Consider the following 18,227-nt stretch of genomic DNA (forward strand, 5'->3'; position numbering starts at 1 on the left):
TCACATCTGGAGTAAAACCTCAAAAGCAATAAATGTGTGTCAATAACCAAAACGAATAGGATAAAAATGATATTTATTAATAAGTATACAATTTGAAAACAATGTTGTTCCACCTTTTGCACCACTTCTCCATTTGGTGGCGATAGTGCAGCCGCCCCCCATTTTCTTGGGCTAGAAGAAGAAGAGTCCCATGGGCTTCCGTCGCGCGCGCATCCAAACGACTGTCTCGAGTCCGATACTTCAACACAAACAAGGCCACCAAGCGCGCGAGTCACTGTATTACAAAGTAAGCGCGTCGTACTTTTAAAGTCCGAGCTAGGAATTCATAAAACTGCCTTCGGAAACATGTAAGTCGCGTAAAGAGTGAATGATTCGAGGCCGAGTAAGTTTTGACAACAAGCCAGAGTGACAATCCGATGTCATCGACGCTCGTTGAATCAAAGTTTGTCATTTTATAGTTTGAGTGCAGGCTTTGCTAGACTGCTAAATGTAGCATAGCTGCGTTCCGGTCCGACAGACCCGGGTTTGGGCGATAACAGAACTTTGATAGTGAAATATTTCCAAATTCAGTACTTGTTCACAGTTCTGTGCCTTGCTTCTCACCCCTGTCTCTCTATTTGTTTGTTGCCCTAAACGAATCCAGGTCATCACCAGGCGCCGATTCAAATGGTGTTGAATCGTCTTTGTATGTGTCGTCCATTAAAGTAGAATATTACTGGTAAGGCAGAATAAAAGATTAAAGGTTTTTAAAGAAGTTGCGAAACATGGTTTAAAACGACAACTGTTTAGTACTTTGTTGGACCCTCGAACAGGTCATTTGAGTATTGTCTCAAGTGGGGAGCTGCGATGGCTCCCAGACGGTCGACCAGGCCGTCTGAAGGGGGATCTCAAAGACGCCAGAACCCAAACCAAAAAGTTGGCATTCGCAGGACGAGGCATACGAAAAAGAGGGCAGGTTCGAAGAAGAGCAAAGCCCAAGGCCGTGTGGTCGATACGAACGATGACGGGGTCCGCGACCTCCTTGACATCATCGACACAAATGAAGCCCAAAATGCTTCCACAGACCAGGAGGTTCATGCAGACGCAGCTCTCATAGGAGTGTGTGACTCGGATGAGGACCGTCAGTCAGTTAGCAGCCTTTCCTCTGGTCCTTCGGTTCCACATGACACAACTAATAAAAACCCGAGGCCATCATCAGCCATGTGCTCAGTCTGCCACAAGTTGCACCAGAAGGCCAAGAGGATGAAAGTGGCAATTAAGGATAAACCGTCGGACAACGGTGAGTACACAGGTTGTGTCGTGTAATAGCAGAAGAATTGGCTCACCTGCAGTGTAAATCCACTGGAACCATGTGTGGCTGAAATAGCGCAATGCCTGGGTCTGTGTAGATCCCGAGTCCCTGACATGTGACCAGTGGGTTCTGATCAAGACCCGGAGGCCAAGGAGGATCCCACATTTTGATGGGTGAGGTGTGTGTGTGTGTGTGTGTGTGTGTGTGTGTGTGTGTGTGTGTGTGTGTGTGTGTGTGTGTGTGTGTGTGTGTGTGTGCGCGCGTGCGTGCGTGCGCGCCACAAGGGAGTGTAGGTCAGCCGTTCATCCACGTGCATAGAGATTTTTAGGTCTTAAGTGGGTTGTAAATAGCAGGGCTTTTTGCATATATACAGGTAAAAGTTCAGTGCATCTGGAAAGTATTCATATCACTTCACTTTTCTTATTTTTCAGCCTAATGTTGCATCCTTATTCCACAATGGGTTAATTTCATTTCCCCCTACAAAATTCTACACACAACACTCCATGAGGACAATGAGAAAAAAGTTTTGAGGTTTTGTATTAGGAATAATAAACTAAGAAATAACAGCTATACAAATATTGACAGCCTTTGCCATAAAACTCAAACAATAGCTCAGTTGTATCCTGTATCCACTGATCATTCTTCAGATGTTTCTGCTGCTTGATTGGAGTTCACCTGTGCTTTATTCAGTTGATTGGACATGGTTAGGAAAGGCGCACACCTGACTATATCAGGTCCCACAGTTGACAGGGCATTTTTGAGCACAAACCAAGCAGCTCCCCTGAAGTATGCCAAAGGCACCTGAAGGACTCTCAGAGGTGATGTAAAGAGGAACCGAGAGGCTAGAATTCCTGCTTAAGGTGCAGCAACAGATTATTGAGAAAAAGCAGTGAATACATATGCACATGTGATTTCAAAATGTTTTATTTCAATAAATTTGTGAAAGTTTCAAGAACGTTCATGTTGTCAATATGGGATGCTGTGTGTACAATTCTGAGGGAAAAAAAATACTTTAATCTATCCAGGAATTAAGATGTAACATTATTACATGTATAAATATACATTATATAAAAGTCAGCCATCATAGACATTCAGAGACACTTTTGCTTGTCATTATGGCCAGACAGGACAAGGGGGGGAAGAAAAAAAAAAAGTAACATTGTTGAAAAGGTGAAAAAGTTGAGCGCTGTGAATTTCTGGATGCAATGTTCATGTTGACCCAAAGAGGCATCACATGACATTATTATATCTCACTGTCTTTTTATTGCAGTGTAATATACAAAAGTAACTTATTTTCATTGCCGGTCCAGGCCACACTTAGCCTGATTTTTACATTCCTGCTTCATTATGTCAGGAGGCTTTTGAAACATATTCACCGGATGAAGAATAGATTGGTCGGTCATGGAGCAACATTAGAAGAGAAAAGGTCACCAGCTTGCTGCAGGACACACACGTTCCTTCAAAGGTAGTGGATATGCACACGTAAAATATTATCCACACAGTAGAAACAAAACATAATTGTATTTTCATGTGTTGTTTTTTGTTTGTTTCAGAAATCTTAAAAGAGTGATGAGAGTTTCAGATAAAAGAGAGATAAAGAGGAAGCGGAGGAAGAGGACCAGAAATGATTCTCAGGTTCCTTATGTTGCCAAACAGCAGCACCTCAGCAGCAGCCGCCGAAATGAGCCACACGATGGCGACCATCTCTCACCGGAAACAGCCGACAACAGCGGTCTAGACCTGTTTGAGTACCAGAGCGAAGCCCAGTTGGACGATCCTGAAGACACACACATGACAATCGAACTGGTTTCCTCTGGGGTCACCATGGAAAAGCCCACCAAGTCAGTGAAAGTCCAGTCAAAGCAGAAAGCAGCAAAGAAGACAACTGAATTCAGGGACTTGCTTGCCCAGATGCGAGGTAATAGCAGTGTGATCATCAAAGAAAAGCATTAGCGAGATGAGCTCCCTTTATTTTTCAAACGCTGCACATGCACAACCTCTGTATTTTGAACTTTACCAGAATGACACCTTGTTAGTGGGTAAAAAACACCTGGTTCTGAATATGTTTACAAAAAACCTGTTACATTAATTTATTTTTTTTGTATTTATACTACAAAAACAGGCCACTGACCTTCTTTAGACTCGTGAGGATATAAAATTCTTCTGATTTGAGGCCTTGGATCGCAAGTCTTTTGTTACACACATCATTGGAACTTGGTGCTGTTCAAGCCAAAATGCAGTTAATTGAACATCCAAGGATTTCACTGTTGCTGAACTTCTTCCTTCCAGGGCTGTAATAGTTTGTGTGCAGTGTTTGGACAGTTCCTTAAGGCACCACAAGGTGGCGCGATTTAATAAAGTATTTAAAACTACCTTATACGCTTCTCTTTTTTCTTAAAGAAGAAACTCACTTCTGAAATAGTGGCAACCAGCCTTAAAGTAACGTCATGTCTAATGAGGAAGTATGCACAGATGGACAGCATGTTACATGACTGCATTTGTTGAGATATGATCAAGTGCCCCAAACACACCAGCCTGCAGGCTTATTTCTGAGATTCTCGTGCAGATAGCAGTGAATGAGGAAGGCTGAAGAAAATGAGAAGGGGGGGGACTGGCGCCTTCAGGATCAGATGTTTCATTGTGTTTTCTTTATTTTAATTTTTTCTAGATGGTTTAGGGACTGCTGTTGATGTTTACCTTTGGGATTAATGTGTTAAAGAGAGGATGGACATTGTTGAGCCAGGAAACATCTGCTGGACGGACGTGCTCAGTAAATACAAAAAAAAAAGTTAAACATCAATGAAAGGATTTTTTTTATTTTTTATTAATGTGATGTTGTGGACGCATTGTCTCGATGGTATAACGACAACGTAGCTGAGCTTTGGTTGTCTCTGTTTATTTTCCTAAGTGTAGTTTTTTCTAGTGTAGCCCTAAAAGTGTCAAACTAGCAGTTGACATTAAACTAGATGAGAACTGTTAGGAACTCTTAATTTAAGGGCCCAGTATTCTACCCGATTTCAGCTCTTTGTGTTCATCCAGAAAGTTAAAGTGCAAGCTTGCGCAATCAATTAAAATGAAATAATAACTCCATAGAAAACATCACATTTAACCCTCTGTTTACAGTCTCCTATTAAAACACTTTTTGTCCTTCTACTAAAATTGATGCTTTGTTGGACCTTCCACATGTTGGGATGGTTGCACATGCACACATGCTTACAAATGTCTGTGCATTTGTCAAATATAAGCAGAGAGTAGCAAGCTGAAACTTGTGCTGCTTCAACAGAGCGTGTCAGGAGAGATATGGTCACACAGTCAGCATTGTCTGCCGGCAACCTTTCCTATTGCCAGCAGATCCTGATAATCACAAAGCAGAGGTCAAAACAATTCAAGCCTGACACACACACACACACACACAGCACAGTATCCTGTGTTCGAACTACATCAGCCAACAACCTGACACCTCGAAAACAGGAAAAACGTATTAGCGGGTGCACAGATGTGTCTGACGGTTGGAGGTGGAGCACGAGCGTGACTATAAATCCCCAGCAGAGAGAAACCTCAGCTTCACTCTGCTGGCACTCTGCGGCAGGACTCCTCCATCATGTCCTACTATGAGGTAAGAACATTGGCGCTTTGTTGACCACACGTGTTTTCCCGCAGATGTAGCCACTCGTTCCCCATCAGCTAACCACAGCCCCTGTCCACATTCCAGCATTACTTTCTAGAGTTTGACCTCAACGACACCGGCTCCGGCTCTGGTTCCGGTTCTGGTGACCTGGGCATGGACCTGGAGGAGCCTTGCAATGGGGAGCACATCATGACCACAGAGCTTCAGCGGGTCTTTTTGCCTGTGGTCTATGCACTCATCCTCACCCTGGGCATCACTGGGAACGGGCTGGTGGTGGTGGTGCTGGGCTGCCAGCGCAGGTGAGACTCTGCCAGGCCGTGGATGGCCGGGCTTCTGGGTAACCAGCTCGCTTCATTGGCTGGAACCAGCAGCTTTAAAACTGTTGCTCTCTTGTCTGGCCCGCAGGTCAAAGTGCAGCCTCACGGACCGTTACCGCCTCCACCTGTCGGCCGCCGACCTCCTCTTCGTCCTGGCGCTGCCGTTCTGGGCCGTGGATGCGGCCCTGGCCGACTGGCGCTTCGGAGCGGCCGCCTGCGTCGGCGTGCACGTCATCTACACAGTCAACCTGTACGGCAGCGTGCTCATCCTGGCCTTCATCAGCCTGGACCGCTACTTGGCTGTGGTCCGTGCCACAGACACCAACACGGGGGGTCTGAGGCAGCTGCTGGCACACAGGCTGGTTTATGTCGGTGAGTGCCAGAAGACTGATTCTGTCTCTGTCCTCTCTCCTCTCTCAGCCTGTGAAGGTTCTCAGTCATCCAGGTCATCTTAGTGTAGAACGGTGAAGTTGATTTCAGTCTTCAGGTCTGTTCAGTGCGAAACGTCTTCAAGATAGCAAAACCAGTCCAGTTTCCTCAACTTAAGCCTTCCTCCTGATGTCACGTTCTCCAGTTCCTGACCTCACCAAACTATCTCCTCCTCCTGCAGGTGCATGGCTGCCCGCTGGCCTCCTGGCGGTGCCGGACCTCATATTTGCACGGACTCAGGAGGGAGGTGAAGGAGCCACCTTGTGCCAGAGGTTTTACCCAGAAGAGAACGGTCCTCTCTGGGTCGCAGTCTTCCACCTGCAGCTGGTCCTGGTGGGTCTGGTGATCCCGGGCCTGGTTCTCCTTGTGTGCTACTGCGTCATTGTCACCAGGCTCACCAGAGGGCCCCTGGGGGGCCAGAGGCAGAAGCGGCGAGCGGTGCGGACCACCATCGCCTTGGTGCTCTGCTTCTTCCTGTGCTGGCTGCCCTACGGAGCGGGCATCTCCGTGGACGCCCTGCTGAGGCTGGAGGTCCTGCCCCGCAGCTGCAGGCTGGAAGCCGCGCTGGGCGTGTGGCTTCCGGTGGCTGAGACCATGGCGTTTGCTCACTGCTGCCTGAACCCGCTGCTGTACGCCTTTCTTGGTGCCGGGTTTAAGAGTTCAGCCCGCAGAGCTCTCACGCTGAGTCGGACCTCAAGTCTGAAGATTCTGCCACGCAGACGTCCCGGGACATCAACCACCACTGAGTCCGAGTCATCCAGTTTACATTCCAGTTAGTGTTTGCCTGGACTTTATATATGTATATAGTGTATATATACACGTGTGTGTGTGTGTGTTTTAAGGACGTTTACATAAAGCATGTGAGAAAGTAAGAAGCGGTCTGCTGGCACATGACTCGTCTTCTCTTGTAAATAGTGAATTTGTTTCTGTTGAAGATCTTTGTTGTAAAATAAACAGTGATTTGAACATTTCTTCTTGTTTTTTTTCTTTTTTCTTCCTAGTTCTTTAGTAAAAGAATAACGTGACCTTTTCTGGCTTGCACTCTAATCACTCAACCACAGCTAATGACCCTGGGCAACCGTCCGAGAGATCATTAGAGGACAAAAAACGAATTCCGAGTCTACAAAGTTGCCTTGATGATATGGGGGGAAAAAAAGTTACGTTTTATCACAGAGAGCACATTTGAAAGGCGACAGGAAAGGAGGGAAAAACAGCACGCCCGCATCAAATAAGTGTTGAAATCAGTGCTTATTGTGCACCGTGTTCTTCTAATCTTTGTCGTCAATGCGTTGCCTCAAAACCTTTGCCTGGATTCAAACTCACTCGGCCATCAAAAGCTACTGATCCGCAGCATTTTCACATTTCTTTTTAAGAAATGAAACTGTGCATTTTAAAATACGACTTGTAGCAACCAGGTGCAACTGAGTCACATCAATGAGTGTGTATGTGTGGGTGAATGAGCGAGAGGTCGTTTTGTGTGTACGTGTCAGTGTTTCTTCAGGCTGCCGTTTAGATTGATGTTAATGATATAAACAGTTTGCCTGCTGTACGTGAGACAGGAGAAGCCATGGCGGGGTGAGGAGGTCTATCTTTCCAACACAACACACATGTTCACGCACACGCAAACACACAAACAAAGTGCTTCTCACATACCTACTTCCACTTGGAAGTGAGAGAAACAGAAGCTGGAAGTTTGCTGTGTCCTGTTTCCTGGAGTGAAGAGGAGGAAGACAGTTGTGAAAGGAGCTTAATGGAAGAATACAGTAAGTCAACAGCACAATGAAGCACCCACTGTGTGAGTTCTGACTGTGGGTCTTCCTGCAGTGCATGGCGCTTCGTACATGCAGGTGTGTGCAGATGTGAGGCCTTCATTAAGGTGAAACATCCTTTTCGTCATTATCATCTCCACCTTCCATCTTCAGTCTTCGCCAGCACACACACTCTCTCTCTCTCTCACACACACACGCTCACACACACTACTATTCATAGCGCATTCAAAACAGGAAAGACTTCCTGCAGCTCATTTTAGGAAAAACAAGCAGCTCAAACAATCAAACTGCCGTCAGGTCAGGATGGAAGGATTAGGTTGGTGAGAGAAGGGACGAAGGGACGGTTGAGTGAGGATGAGGAGGATGAGGAAGATGAGTGAGATAAAAACAGTGGCTACAGTGTCAAAAGGCTCTTCAGGTAATTGAAGCTGCAGTTGAGGTCAGGTTCCTAAAATTCAGTTTGTAAGTTAACATTTATTTGGAGAGTTAAGTTTAGAGGCAAGCTGTAATTTGATGTTTGGGTAAGGTCTAAAGAATGGAAAATGAATAGTAGTCAATATAAGTCCTCACAAAGGCAGAGAGATGTGTGTGTGTGTGTGTGTGTGTGTGTGTGTGTGTGTGTGTGTGTGTGTGTGTGTGTACGTGCGGGTGGGTGTGCGTGCATGTGTGTTTGGTCCATGTACTTATTTATGTGTGTGCTTTCGTAATCCGTAATCCTCATTGTTTTTTGTGTAATAAATGGCTCTCGGCTGCAGAGCCAACACGATCACGCTGGTATTATGTTTTCTTCAGTTAATGAATAAACAAAATCTGTCTGAGTGTTTTTTTCCTGCACTTGTAGAGGTCAAGGAGAAGGTGAGGGGCTGATCCAAACTTAGGAAGTTCTCTGAGCCATTCACACGGTGTAAACCCGCTTCGCATACCTCTCAGTTCTCTGGGAGAAAACAGCATATGGTATATGATTCTTTATATACACAGTAACAGCGTTCCATGTTTTATTACTGTTTGCCACATCGTTGCAGAAAGACAATGTATAAATGGGTTTAATGTTGCATATATGAACGTGATGTATGCAGCAATGTATGACACTAGCAGTGCTGGAGAAACACCGAGACCAAAATGTTAATCACGCCACATGCTATCAAATATTATATAAACCTGCCCTCGTCAACCTTGCTGTACTTGGGTTGTGTGTACGTGTGTGTGTGTGTGTGTGCGCGTGCGCGCGTGTGTGTGTCTACAGATGTTCGGGTTCCCTTACAACTCAGACAGGCACCATTTCCTGCCGCTGAACAATCGTGGGAAAAGCAGAGGTCAAGACAAAAAGGAGAAATAAAGACGGAGCGAAACATCGAGCTGCGTCCAAATGACCCGCAATGACTTCCTGCTGGGTTCCTGGTGGATTAATACAATGTGACAGGTGAAACCAATAGCCCACTGCGAGTGTTTGTGTTGACCTCCGCAGGTGGGGACGTGAGAATGAGGTAGGAACAGAAATAGAAAATAGGGGAATAATGGAGAAGAAATCAGTGTTGAGTTCAGCAGGTGCTCATGGGACCAACCAATTTGCACTGACCTCCTCAACAAACAAATGTAACAAGTAAATTGTTAATTATAGGTTTAAAGTTCCAATATAATGCCCAGTTATATATCTTTGCTTTCCATCCATATCTACAGTAGCTTTACAGAAAGGCCCTCTGTTTAAAACCTCCTGCAAAGGCCGTGTTAAATCCCGTGACCTTACTTTAGCTGCTTTCCTGAACCTCTCATGTTTGGTCGCCGCAGACATGTAGCCATCAAACAGCTGAGGCTGTTGTCACAAACTTCCAGAGGGATCAGTGCCCTTTCTGACATCACAATGGGGTGAAAACAGTGTCTCTGAGCAATGTTTCTCTAAAGTGGATAATCAACATTGCATGGTTTACATGTAGGGGGACAATGGTGGGACATATGGTGAATGTGTATTGTGTATTGTGTAGCCTGACCAGGCTGTGAAGACATTTCCTTCAGGAAAATTAACTGTTCATCAGATGTTCAAAGTGAATTGATGAATGAATGGATGAATGAATGAATGAATGAATGAATGAATGAATACAAACATTATAATTAGATAGGTTGTTTTTTTTGTGCAGCTGTCATCCATACAGTACATACATACAGTACATACATACATACATTCATATATACAGTATGTCACAAACGTGAGTACAACCCCATTTTCCTGTAAATATTTAATCATATATTTTAATGGGACAACACTGAAGAAATGACACTTTGATACAATGTAATGTAGTCAGTGTAGCGTTTGTATAACGGTGTAAATTTACTGTCCCATCTGAATAACTAAACACAAAGCGATAAATGTCTAAAATGGACGTAGGAGTGTTGCCAACATTGCTGCAGATGATGAAGGGGTGAAAGGTCAGTCTGTCAGCACTCAGACACTGCACTGCATCAGACTGGTCGCATGGCTGTCGTCCCAGAAGGAAGCCTCTAAAGTTGTGCACAAAAAAAAAAGTAGTGTTGCCAACTTTCATTTAGGAAAATGAAGGAGGCCTCTCGCGGTGCTCTGGACCATGACCTTCACAGGCCAGTGGCTTGCCAGTAGTGGTAAATCATAACTTAAAATAGGGTTTCAAAAAAGCCTATGGTTCAAATAGTTTGAAGTGCTTTGTTACAGTAGACAACAGAAATAGGATTAATGCTTAAATTATATTGAAATCTTTTAAGTGAATATACAGTATGTTTACACAACAATAAATAAAGTACGGGATGGCACTCTTCCAACTCTTGTCTGTATTTCACAGGTGGGGGGCGGGTATGGGGAGGAGTCCCAGCCATTTTTGTTTGCTGCTCAAAAGAACAAGCGCTCCCGATTCATAGCCTAGTCGACGCAAGCTACGCAGCCAGTACGCAACGTGTAATGGGTTGTGCAATGGTATTGCCTGCAGCTACCTAAATTAGGGTTTTGAACGTAAACTCTATTGAAACGAACTTCAGTTTGCATCAAAAATAAATTTGCGATCAAGACAACCCAGAAATTCAGGACAAACCCCGTCCTGTATCAATTCAAAACGGGAAGCATCATTTAATTGCCAAAGATGGGACATTTCTGTATTTTAAGGGACGGTTGGCAATTCTACAAGTAGACTAAGGACATGGGTTACTGGAACCATGTTTTGTGGTCTGATGAGACCAACATCAACTTAGGACTCAACTTATTTGGTTCAGATGGTGCCCATTGTTAAACGTGTGTGGGAGGAACCAGGTGAGGAGTGCAAAGACAAGTGTGTCTTGCCTACAGTCAAGCATGGGGGTGGGAGTGTCATGGTCTGGGGCTGCCTTACTGCTGCCAACCCTGGAGAGCTACAATTCATTGAGGGAACCATGAATGCCAACATACTGAAGCAGAGGATGAGCCCCTCCCTTCAGAAACAGGGCTGCAGGGCAGTATTACAACATGATAACGACCCCAAAAACACCTCTAAGATGACAAATGCTTTGCTAAGGTTAAATGTGATGGAGTGGCCAAGCATGTCTCCTGACCTAAACCCAATGAGCATCTGTGGAACACCCTCAAATGGAGGGTGGAGGAGAGCAAGGTCTCTAACATCCACCATCTCTGTGATGTCTTCATGGAAGAGTGGAAGAGGATTCTAGGGGCAACCTGTGTCGCTTTGGTGAACTCCATGGCCAAGAGGGTAAAGACAGTGCTCGGCCCAGTTTGGACATTTTCACTTAGGGGTGCACTCAATTTCGTTGCCAGCAGTTTAGACATGCATTGCTGTGTGTTATTTTGATGGGACAGTAGATTTGCACTGTTACTCAAGCTGTACACTGACTACTTTACATTGTGTCAAAGTGGTATTTCTTGAGTGTTGTCCTATGAAAAGATATGAATAAATATCTGCAGACATGACTCACTTTTGTGACATACATACATACATACATACATACATACATACATACATACATAAAGACTGAATAAAAACATTAACCACCAATACCTGCTGTCTCGAGTTTGTCACAATTCTGTTATTTCTCCCAGGCGTTGGGTTTCGAAACAAAATGTGTTTACTGCCCTCCAATGGCAACAGTGAAGAGCTGCAGCCCTCGATAACTGCTCATATCTGCAAGCAGGACTATTACCGCTTGAACAATGATTTGCACTGGTGCATCAAGACACGTTTATTGATTATCATCCTTTCAATGTTCCCTGATAGCCATGGATAGCGTGATCATATCGACATGGAAACAGTTATTCGGTGGGTTTGGAAACCGGCTTCTTTGGTGGGTTTGACCGAAAGCCATCAATGCAGTAGTACCCTCTGGTGGTCACAATAGCACTTTACACCATATATGTAAGTAGTTTTACACAGCCAGTCAGTTAACCGGAAGAGAAGCGATCAAGTGGGAGGGGAAAACAGTTTTTATTTACAAATTTAAAACACGCTGGGTTGTACAGTACTATAATACAGTGTACTACGTTGATAGTTCCATAGATGGTAACAAATCAACTTTTTGGATGCCAGCTGCTGTGAAATCTAAAAAAGAAAAGAAAAGAAAAGAAGAAGAACCGGAAGAGAGGTTTATATTACTCTCCCGATTGGCTGCAAATCTGAGAACGTTTTTGCGTGCCATCTCCCATTGGTCAAGAGTACGCGCCAAAGGTCATGTGACTAGGTTTTCGCGCGAAACTGTCTTCCCCGTTGTTGGTGCCGTCGCGTGCTCTCCGTGTCAGTCCGGCGAACAACTTTACGGCTCCGTAACTCGGGATTAAACAGTGGGTTCTGCCGCATTTTCAACATGGACGTTGCCACAGCGAACGCCGAGAATGCCGGAGAGATCGTGAAGGACGAATTGGCGGAAAAATGCCAGAAGTTGTTCCAGGCTTTCTTGGAGGAGTAAGTCTGACAGCATCCGGCCTCAATGCTTTTTTGTCGTCTGGAGCTCTCAAGAGTTGACCGAATCGTAGAAAGCGAGGCTAAACTCTTTTATTTTGTTTCTGATGCGTCTTAAAATGATAATGATATAATGAATGTGCAGGTTTCAGACCGGGGACGGTGAGGTGAAGTACGTCAGGGAGGCCGAGGAGCTCATTAGGCCAGAGAGAAACACCCTGCAGGTGAGCTTCACCGACCTGGAGGTCTTCAACCAGGAGCTGGCCACCATCATCCAGGAGGAGTACTACAGGTGAGCCAAGCACCAAAGCCTGCGAGCCATAATTAGTGTGTGCGTCATAACAACTGGCAGCCATATGAGACAGCTGAGGACTAACGGTCAGGATTATGTCCCCAGAGTTTACCCCTACCTGTGTCGAGCGGTGCGTAATTTCGCAAGGGATCATGGGAACGTCCCCCTGAACAAAGAGTTCTATGTGGCCCTGGAAGATCTGCCAACCAGACACAAGTGAGAAGCCTTACATACTCTTCATCAGCTGTTCGATAACGGGACATATTTGTGACTATCTAATGCATCCGCTGTTCTCTAGGATCCGGGAGCTGTCGTCCATGCGTATCGGCACCCTGGTGAGGATCAGCGGTCAGGTGGTCAGGACGCACCCAGTGCACCCCGAACTAGTAAGATATCACACACATCAGTAGATTTGTTTTTCCCATGAATCAAATCTTTGCATGCACAAGTGTTTTAAGGATGAATGGTAGAGCAACGCCTTTGTGTTTGCAGGTGAGTGGGACCTTTCAGTGCATGGACTGTCAGGCAATGATCAAAGACGTCCCTCAGCAGTTCAAATACTCCCCGCCGACCATCTGCAGGAACCCTGTCTGCAACAACCGCGCCCGCTTCCACCTGGACACGCACAAGTCTAAGTTCATTGACTTCCAGAAGGTAGCTGCCATTAGGATGTGCTTGACGTGCAGGAGGAGAATTACACGCAGAACAGGCTCATTTTTAAAATAATATTTCTGTGTGTTCAGGTGCGAATCCAGGAGACGCAGGCCGAGCTCCCCCGTGGTTCCATCCCACGCTCCCTGGAGGTTGTCCTGCGGGCCGAGGCGGTGGAGATGGCTCAAGCTGGAGACCGCTGCGACTTCACCGGGACCCTCATCGTGGTCCCAGATGTCTCTCAGATGCGCACGCCTGGTATGGACGTGGCCGTCGTATCACATCACATCATATCTTCTGCTGTGCCGCTTGAGGTTTTCAAAGCATCCCAGTGGAGCAGCCACTCATATCTAATGCCCTATGTATCGGCCTTCTGCAAAGACACTTGGTTTTAACTCCCTGCACAAATCGATCCTTTGTTTGGTCTTTGGAATGTATAGAGAGGGGAGATAAAACCAAGTGGTTGTGAAATGATCTTAAAGGAAGAAAAAAAAACACTTGGGTAGTGCTAATATCACTTATCCTCAGTGATGTCACGAGGGGCATACCTCACTTTTTTGAAAGTTACAGCAAGCCAGAGAAGTGAAGGATGCAGTTCATTAACGGGATGGCAACATATTATTTAAGGCTGCAGCTATCAAATGTTTTGGTAATCGATTATTCTATTGAATATTCCATCGGTTCATAGAGTAATCGGATAAAACATACGTTTGCTTAATTAAAGCCCGCTCTGCAGCAGGATGCGGCCATTAACGTCAGTGTGCAAGTTCACACCAGACATGGTGCGGGCGCGTTTCAGAAGCCTCCCAGAAGCGTCCCAGAAGCGTGAAGCCGCACCGCCATGTTAATGTAACCCTAGACTGCTTCCGTCTTCTCCCGATTTGCATTGGGCCCATGGCCTGTGCTGGAAGCACGTTGTGTCACATTAAAAAGAGTACGCGCCAAATGTGAGCTTTAAATTTAATTAAACGATGCCTCGAGGCAGATGAAATTCCTCGACTATTTTTTATGAATTACTCAAGGAATCGTTGCAGCCATAAAATTGCCCTAAATTGTTGTTTGGTGAAGGAGACTCTGCATTATACTGGGAAGAGGTGATTGTTAGATGATATTTGATGCATTTTTCATTGTCCAGGTGTTCGCTCAGAGACCAGCAGCCGCATGGCAGGAGGCCAACAAGGCTTTGAGGCTGAGGGTGTGAGGGGCCTGAAAGCCCTGGGAGTCAGAGAGCTCTCCTACAGACTGGCCTTCCTGGCCTGCAACGTGGCCCCGACCAACCCGCGAGTAAGGGAGACGCAGACTAATTAACCGTACAACTGCAACTGTAAGACTTCCTGTCCTGAAACTTATCCGGCGCTCTGCTCTAAACGTGCATCCATCTTCTAGTTTGGTGGCAAGGAGATAAGAGAGGAAGAGCAGACCGCAGAGAGCATCAAGAGCCAGATGACGGAGAAGGAGTGGGAGAAGGTGTTTGAGATGAGCCAAGACAAGAACCTGTACCACAACCTGTGCACCAGCCTCTTCCCCACCATCCACGGTCAGTGCTCCAGCTGCCACCGTTCAACGTTCACATGTTGAGTCACTGTCGCTCAAACGCTGTCTGTGATGCCGCAGGCAACGACGAGGTGAAGCGCGGCATCTTGCTGATGCTGTTCGGGGGCGTTCCCAAGACCACCATGGAGGGAACGTCCCTCAGAGGAGACATCAACGTTTGCATCGTGGGAGACCCGAGCACGGCCAAGAGTCAATTCCTTAAGTAGGTCCTGCTGCAAGGTTGTGAAGCTGTGCGAATCCCAGAGTTGCTTGTCTGGCTGGGTGTTTAAATCCCCTGTGTGTGTGTTAAGGCACGTGGAGGAGTTCAGTCCCAGGGCCGTGTACACCAGCGGGAAGGCCAGCAGCGCTGCCGGTCTGACAGCAGCCGTGGTCCGGGATGAGGAGTCACACGAGTTCGTCATCGAAGCCGGGGCTCTGATGCTGGCGGACAACGTGAGTTTTGGCGGGCAAAAAAAACACCAAACGGGAGGCGCTATTGTGCGCTTTCGCCTCGACTGACGGCAAGTGCGTTTTGTCTCTAGGGTGTGTGCTGCATCGACGAGTTTGACAAGATGGACCTCAAAGACCAGGTGGCCATCCATGAAGCCATGGAGCAGCAGACCATCAGCATCACCAAAGCTGGAGTCAAGGTAGGGTTGAAAATGTTTAGACAGGAATTGAACCAAGAGCCGATTCAGGCTTTGACAGCATGTTCAATTAAACATTTACGTCTATTCAAACTTCAAACATATGGCACATGTAGTGTAAAGGTAAGCTAGCGATTTTTGGTATTTTGGATATTTTGGTTTTGTCTCCCATTGTTTCACTGTTGTCTGTCTGTTATCTGCATAGACAGGCATAACGCACACAAGATGATGTTGAACAATAAAAGAGTAATCTAAAAATCCTCAAGTTCGAAGAACTTCAACCAGTTTTAAGAAGTCTGTTTCTTAATGTCCAAAAAAAGAATCCCCCAAAAAACTATATTAATAAAAATACCTGTCCCAGTGTGGCTGACTCCTTTCTTTGCCCTGCGCAGGCCACACTGAACGCCCGCACCTCCATCCTGGCCGCCGCCAACCCTGTGGGCGGCCGCTACGACCGCAGCAAGAGCCTGAAGCAGAATGTCAACCTGTCGGCTCCCATCATGAGCCGTTTCGACCTCTTCTTCATCCTGGTGGATGACTGCAATGAGGTGCACGACGCTTCCTGCCGACGACTTCCAGTGTCAAACTGACAGGCTTTGCGTCACCTGGCTGTCGCCGCTCATTGTCTAAACTGTGCATCTTTAATTTATTCTCAGGTGACCGACTACGCCATCGCCAGACGGATTGTGGACCTGCACTGCCGCATAGAGGAGTCTGTGGACCGGCTGTATACCCTGGATGAGATCCGAAGATACCTGCTCTTTGCCCGGCAATTCAAGCCAAAGGTGAGCTCCAGAAAATGCGACCAAAACTAGATTGGACAATCATCATTATCTTTTTAAACTAACTGTGTGTGTGTGGCGTGTGTTGTGTGTGAGAGAAGATCTCCAGTGAATCTGAGGAGTTCATCGTCGAGCAGTATAAGCGTTTGCGGCAGCGCGACTCCTCAGGGGGCGTGTCCAAATCAGCCTGGAGGATAACGGTCCGGCAGCTGGAGAGCATGATCCGCCTCTCAGAGGCCATGGCCCGCATGCACTGTTGCGATGAGGTGTGTACCTGGAAAACACTTATGTTCATTTTAAAGACAACACCAGCTATGTTTACGTGGACACAAATAATCAGAATTAAGGCCCAATCAGATTAAAAATGCTTCATGTAAACACGTAAATCAGAAGATTTGGAAAGACATTTCATTCTGGAAGAGAGGTGGTTCATGCCGATCATTATTCTGAATGGCGTCCATGTACACACCCATCCAGATCCCGTCTTCTTGGTTGGGGTAAAATTATCTCAACTGCGCATGTGTGCTACATCAGTGTGACGTGTTTCCGCCTTTGTGGCAGCTGGCCGTTTTTCAGCAAGCAGAAAACACAGCGTTTTTTCACAACACAGTCGGAAGTACATAGCTTCTTCTACTATTATGATTTCTGGAAAATCAGTGCAAGTTTTCCTTTTTGGCCCTCAGGTGCAACCCAAACATGTAAAGGAAGCTTTCCGCCTCCTGAACAAATCCATCATTAGGGTGGAGACGCCTGACATTAACCTGGATCAAGAGGAGGAACTTGAGGAGGAAGAGGAGCAGCAACATCAGGCGGATGGTAGTGAAGTCCCTCCCTCTGAAAACCTGTGAGGTTGTTCATGCACTAGTGTAGAGGTCCATCTCATACTTACTGTGCTTGCAGAAAATGGCATTCCCAATGGAGTCAATGGTGTAAATGGTGAGGTGAACGGTGTCAATGGAATGAATGGGCACACTAACGGCGCGAACGGCCACGCTGATCCTGGTCCTCAGCCCAAGCCGTCCCTCCGTCTGTCCTTCAATGAGTACCGACGCATCTCCAACCTGCTGGTGCTGCATTTGCGCAGGGTTGAGGAGGGTAAGAGGCGGCATCTGTCACACCACTCAAATTATTCCATTTTATTTTGTTGAACTTTGCACTGATATCTGTCTATGCAGCTGAAAAAGAGGAGGAGCTGAAAAAGAGTTCGTTGGTGAACTGGTATCTGCAGGAGATTGAGTCAGAGATCGACTCCGAGGAGGCCTTGGTCAGCAAGAAGGCTCTGATCGAGAAGGTCCTCCACAGGCTGGTGCACTATGTGAGTGTACATCAAGCTGTTGCAATCCTCTGACCAGAGCGTGGCCAAAACCTAACCAGCGGTGTCTATTTCTACCAGGATCACATCCTCATCGAGCTATCTCAGGCAGGGTTGAAGGGATCCGAGTCGGCCAGCACAGAAGAAGAACCTTTACTGGTTGTCAACCCAAATTACATCCTGGAAGACTGAACAGCTCCCTTTGTCTGCACGCTTTGCTTTTCTTCCACTGCCCTTTCAGGTTACAGACTTGTTCATTTCTGTGTTTTACAGCTTGTTCATCTCCACTGTACAGATATCTCTGGGGTTAAAAAATAATTGCCATGGTCAAATGGATTTTGTACATATACTACTCTCACCAGTTATTAGCTGCTCCATTTGTCTGTCTCCTAAAGGAGCTAACACAAAATGCGTACAGGTAATTGCGTTTGAACTGTCTTGGCAAACATACATGCTTCCATTGTTTCAAAATGTTTTCTTGTAAAATTAAAATATGGGTTTCTTAAATAAAATGTTGACATTGTACACTGTGTACTGTCATCTTTGTAGATGTGCTGCATCAGCTTTAGCCATCAGATGTCAGCAGATGACAAATTGTCTGTCTGTTTTGTTTCATTTGGAGTGAAGTTGAACTGGATGCGATCCAGAATCCAGTTCAATTCACCACATAAAAAA

The 18,227-nt window shown here is 46.1% G+C and overlaps 3 protein-coding genes across 7 annotated transcripts; all 3 read left to right on the forward strand.

The window, feature by feature from the left end:
- Nucleotides 1-131: 131 nt before the first annotated feature.
- On the forward strand, nucleotides 132-3,668 carry LOC142884768 (uncharacterized). 5 transcript variants are annotated; one of them, XM_076020655.1, is made up of 6 exons: nucleotides 138-347; nucleotides 644-718; nucleotides 813-1,279; nucleotides 1,389-1,464; nucleotides 2,646-2,756; nucleotides 2,845-3,668. In XM_076020655.1, coding segments are annotated over exons 1-6 (1,131 nt in total). In that variant the 5' UTR covers nucleotides 138-345; the 3' UTR covers nucleotides 3,245-3,668. The 5 variants fall into 5 exon arrangements, with proteins under 5 accessions (XP_075876775.1, XP_075876770.1, XP_075876774.1 ...); XM_076020659.1 differs by having other exon boundaries at nucleotides 143-286; XM_076020660.1 differs by lacking the exon at nucleotides 2,646-2,756 and having other exon boundaries at nucleotides 132-347.
- Nucleotides 3,669-3,713: 45 nt separating this feature from the next.
- Nucleotides 3,714-6,636, forward strand: LOC142884770 (C-X-C chemokine receptor type 4-like). The gene is made up of 4 exons (XM_076020662.1): nucleotides 3,714-4,907; nucleotides 5,004-5,218; nucleotides 5,325-5,608; nucleotides 5,847-6,636. Exons 1-4 carry the CDS (start codon nucleotides 4,893-4,895, stop codon nucleotides 6,440-6,442), a joined length of 1,110 nt encoding a protein of 369 aa, XP_075876777.1. The 5' UTR covers nucleotides 3,714-4,892; the 3' UTR covers nucleotides 6,443-6,636.
- Nucleotides 6,637-12,125: 5,489 nt separating this feature from the next.
- Nucleotides 12,126-18,077, forward strand: mcm6 (minichromosome maintenance complex component 6). The gene is made up of 18 exons (XM_076020663.1): nucleotides 12,126-12,338; nucleotides 12,481-12,627; nucleotides 12,733-12,843; nucleotides 12,926-13,013; nucleotides 13,120-13,281; nucleotides 13,371-13,536; nucleotides 14,414-14,562; nucleotides 14,665-14,815; nucleotides 14,893-15,034; nucleotides 15,123-15,264; nucleotides 15,354-15,461; nucleotides 15,851-16,006; nucleotides 16,115-16,243; nucleotides 16,342-16,506; nucleotides 16,924-17,056; nucleotides 17,141-17,335; nucleotides 17,416-17,555; nucleotides 17,634-18,077. Exons 1-18 carry the CDS (start codon nucleotides 12,241-12,243, stop codon nucleotides 17,742-17,744), a joined length of 2,493 nt encoding a protein of 830 aa, XP_075876778.1. The 5' UTR covers nucleotides 12,126-12,240; the 3' UTR covers nucleotides 17,745-18,077.
- Nucleotides 18,078-18,227: the final 150 nt, after the last annotated feature.

This window comes from Nelusetta ayraudi, unplaced genomic scaffold (genome assembly GCF_046127955.1).
Source record: "Nelusetta ayraudi isolate G7.1 ecotype Tasmania unplaced genomic scaffold, CSIRO-AGI_Nayr_v1 ptg000011l, whole genome shotgun sequence".
Taxonomy (NCBI): Eukaryota; Metazoa; Chordata; class Actinopteri; order Tetraodontiformes; family Monacanthidae; genus Nelusetta; species Nelusetta ayraudi.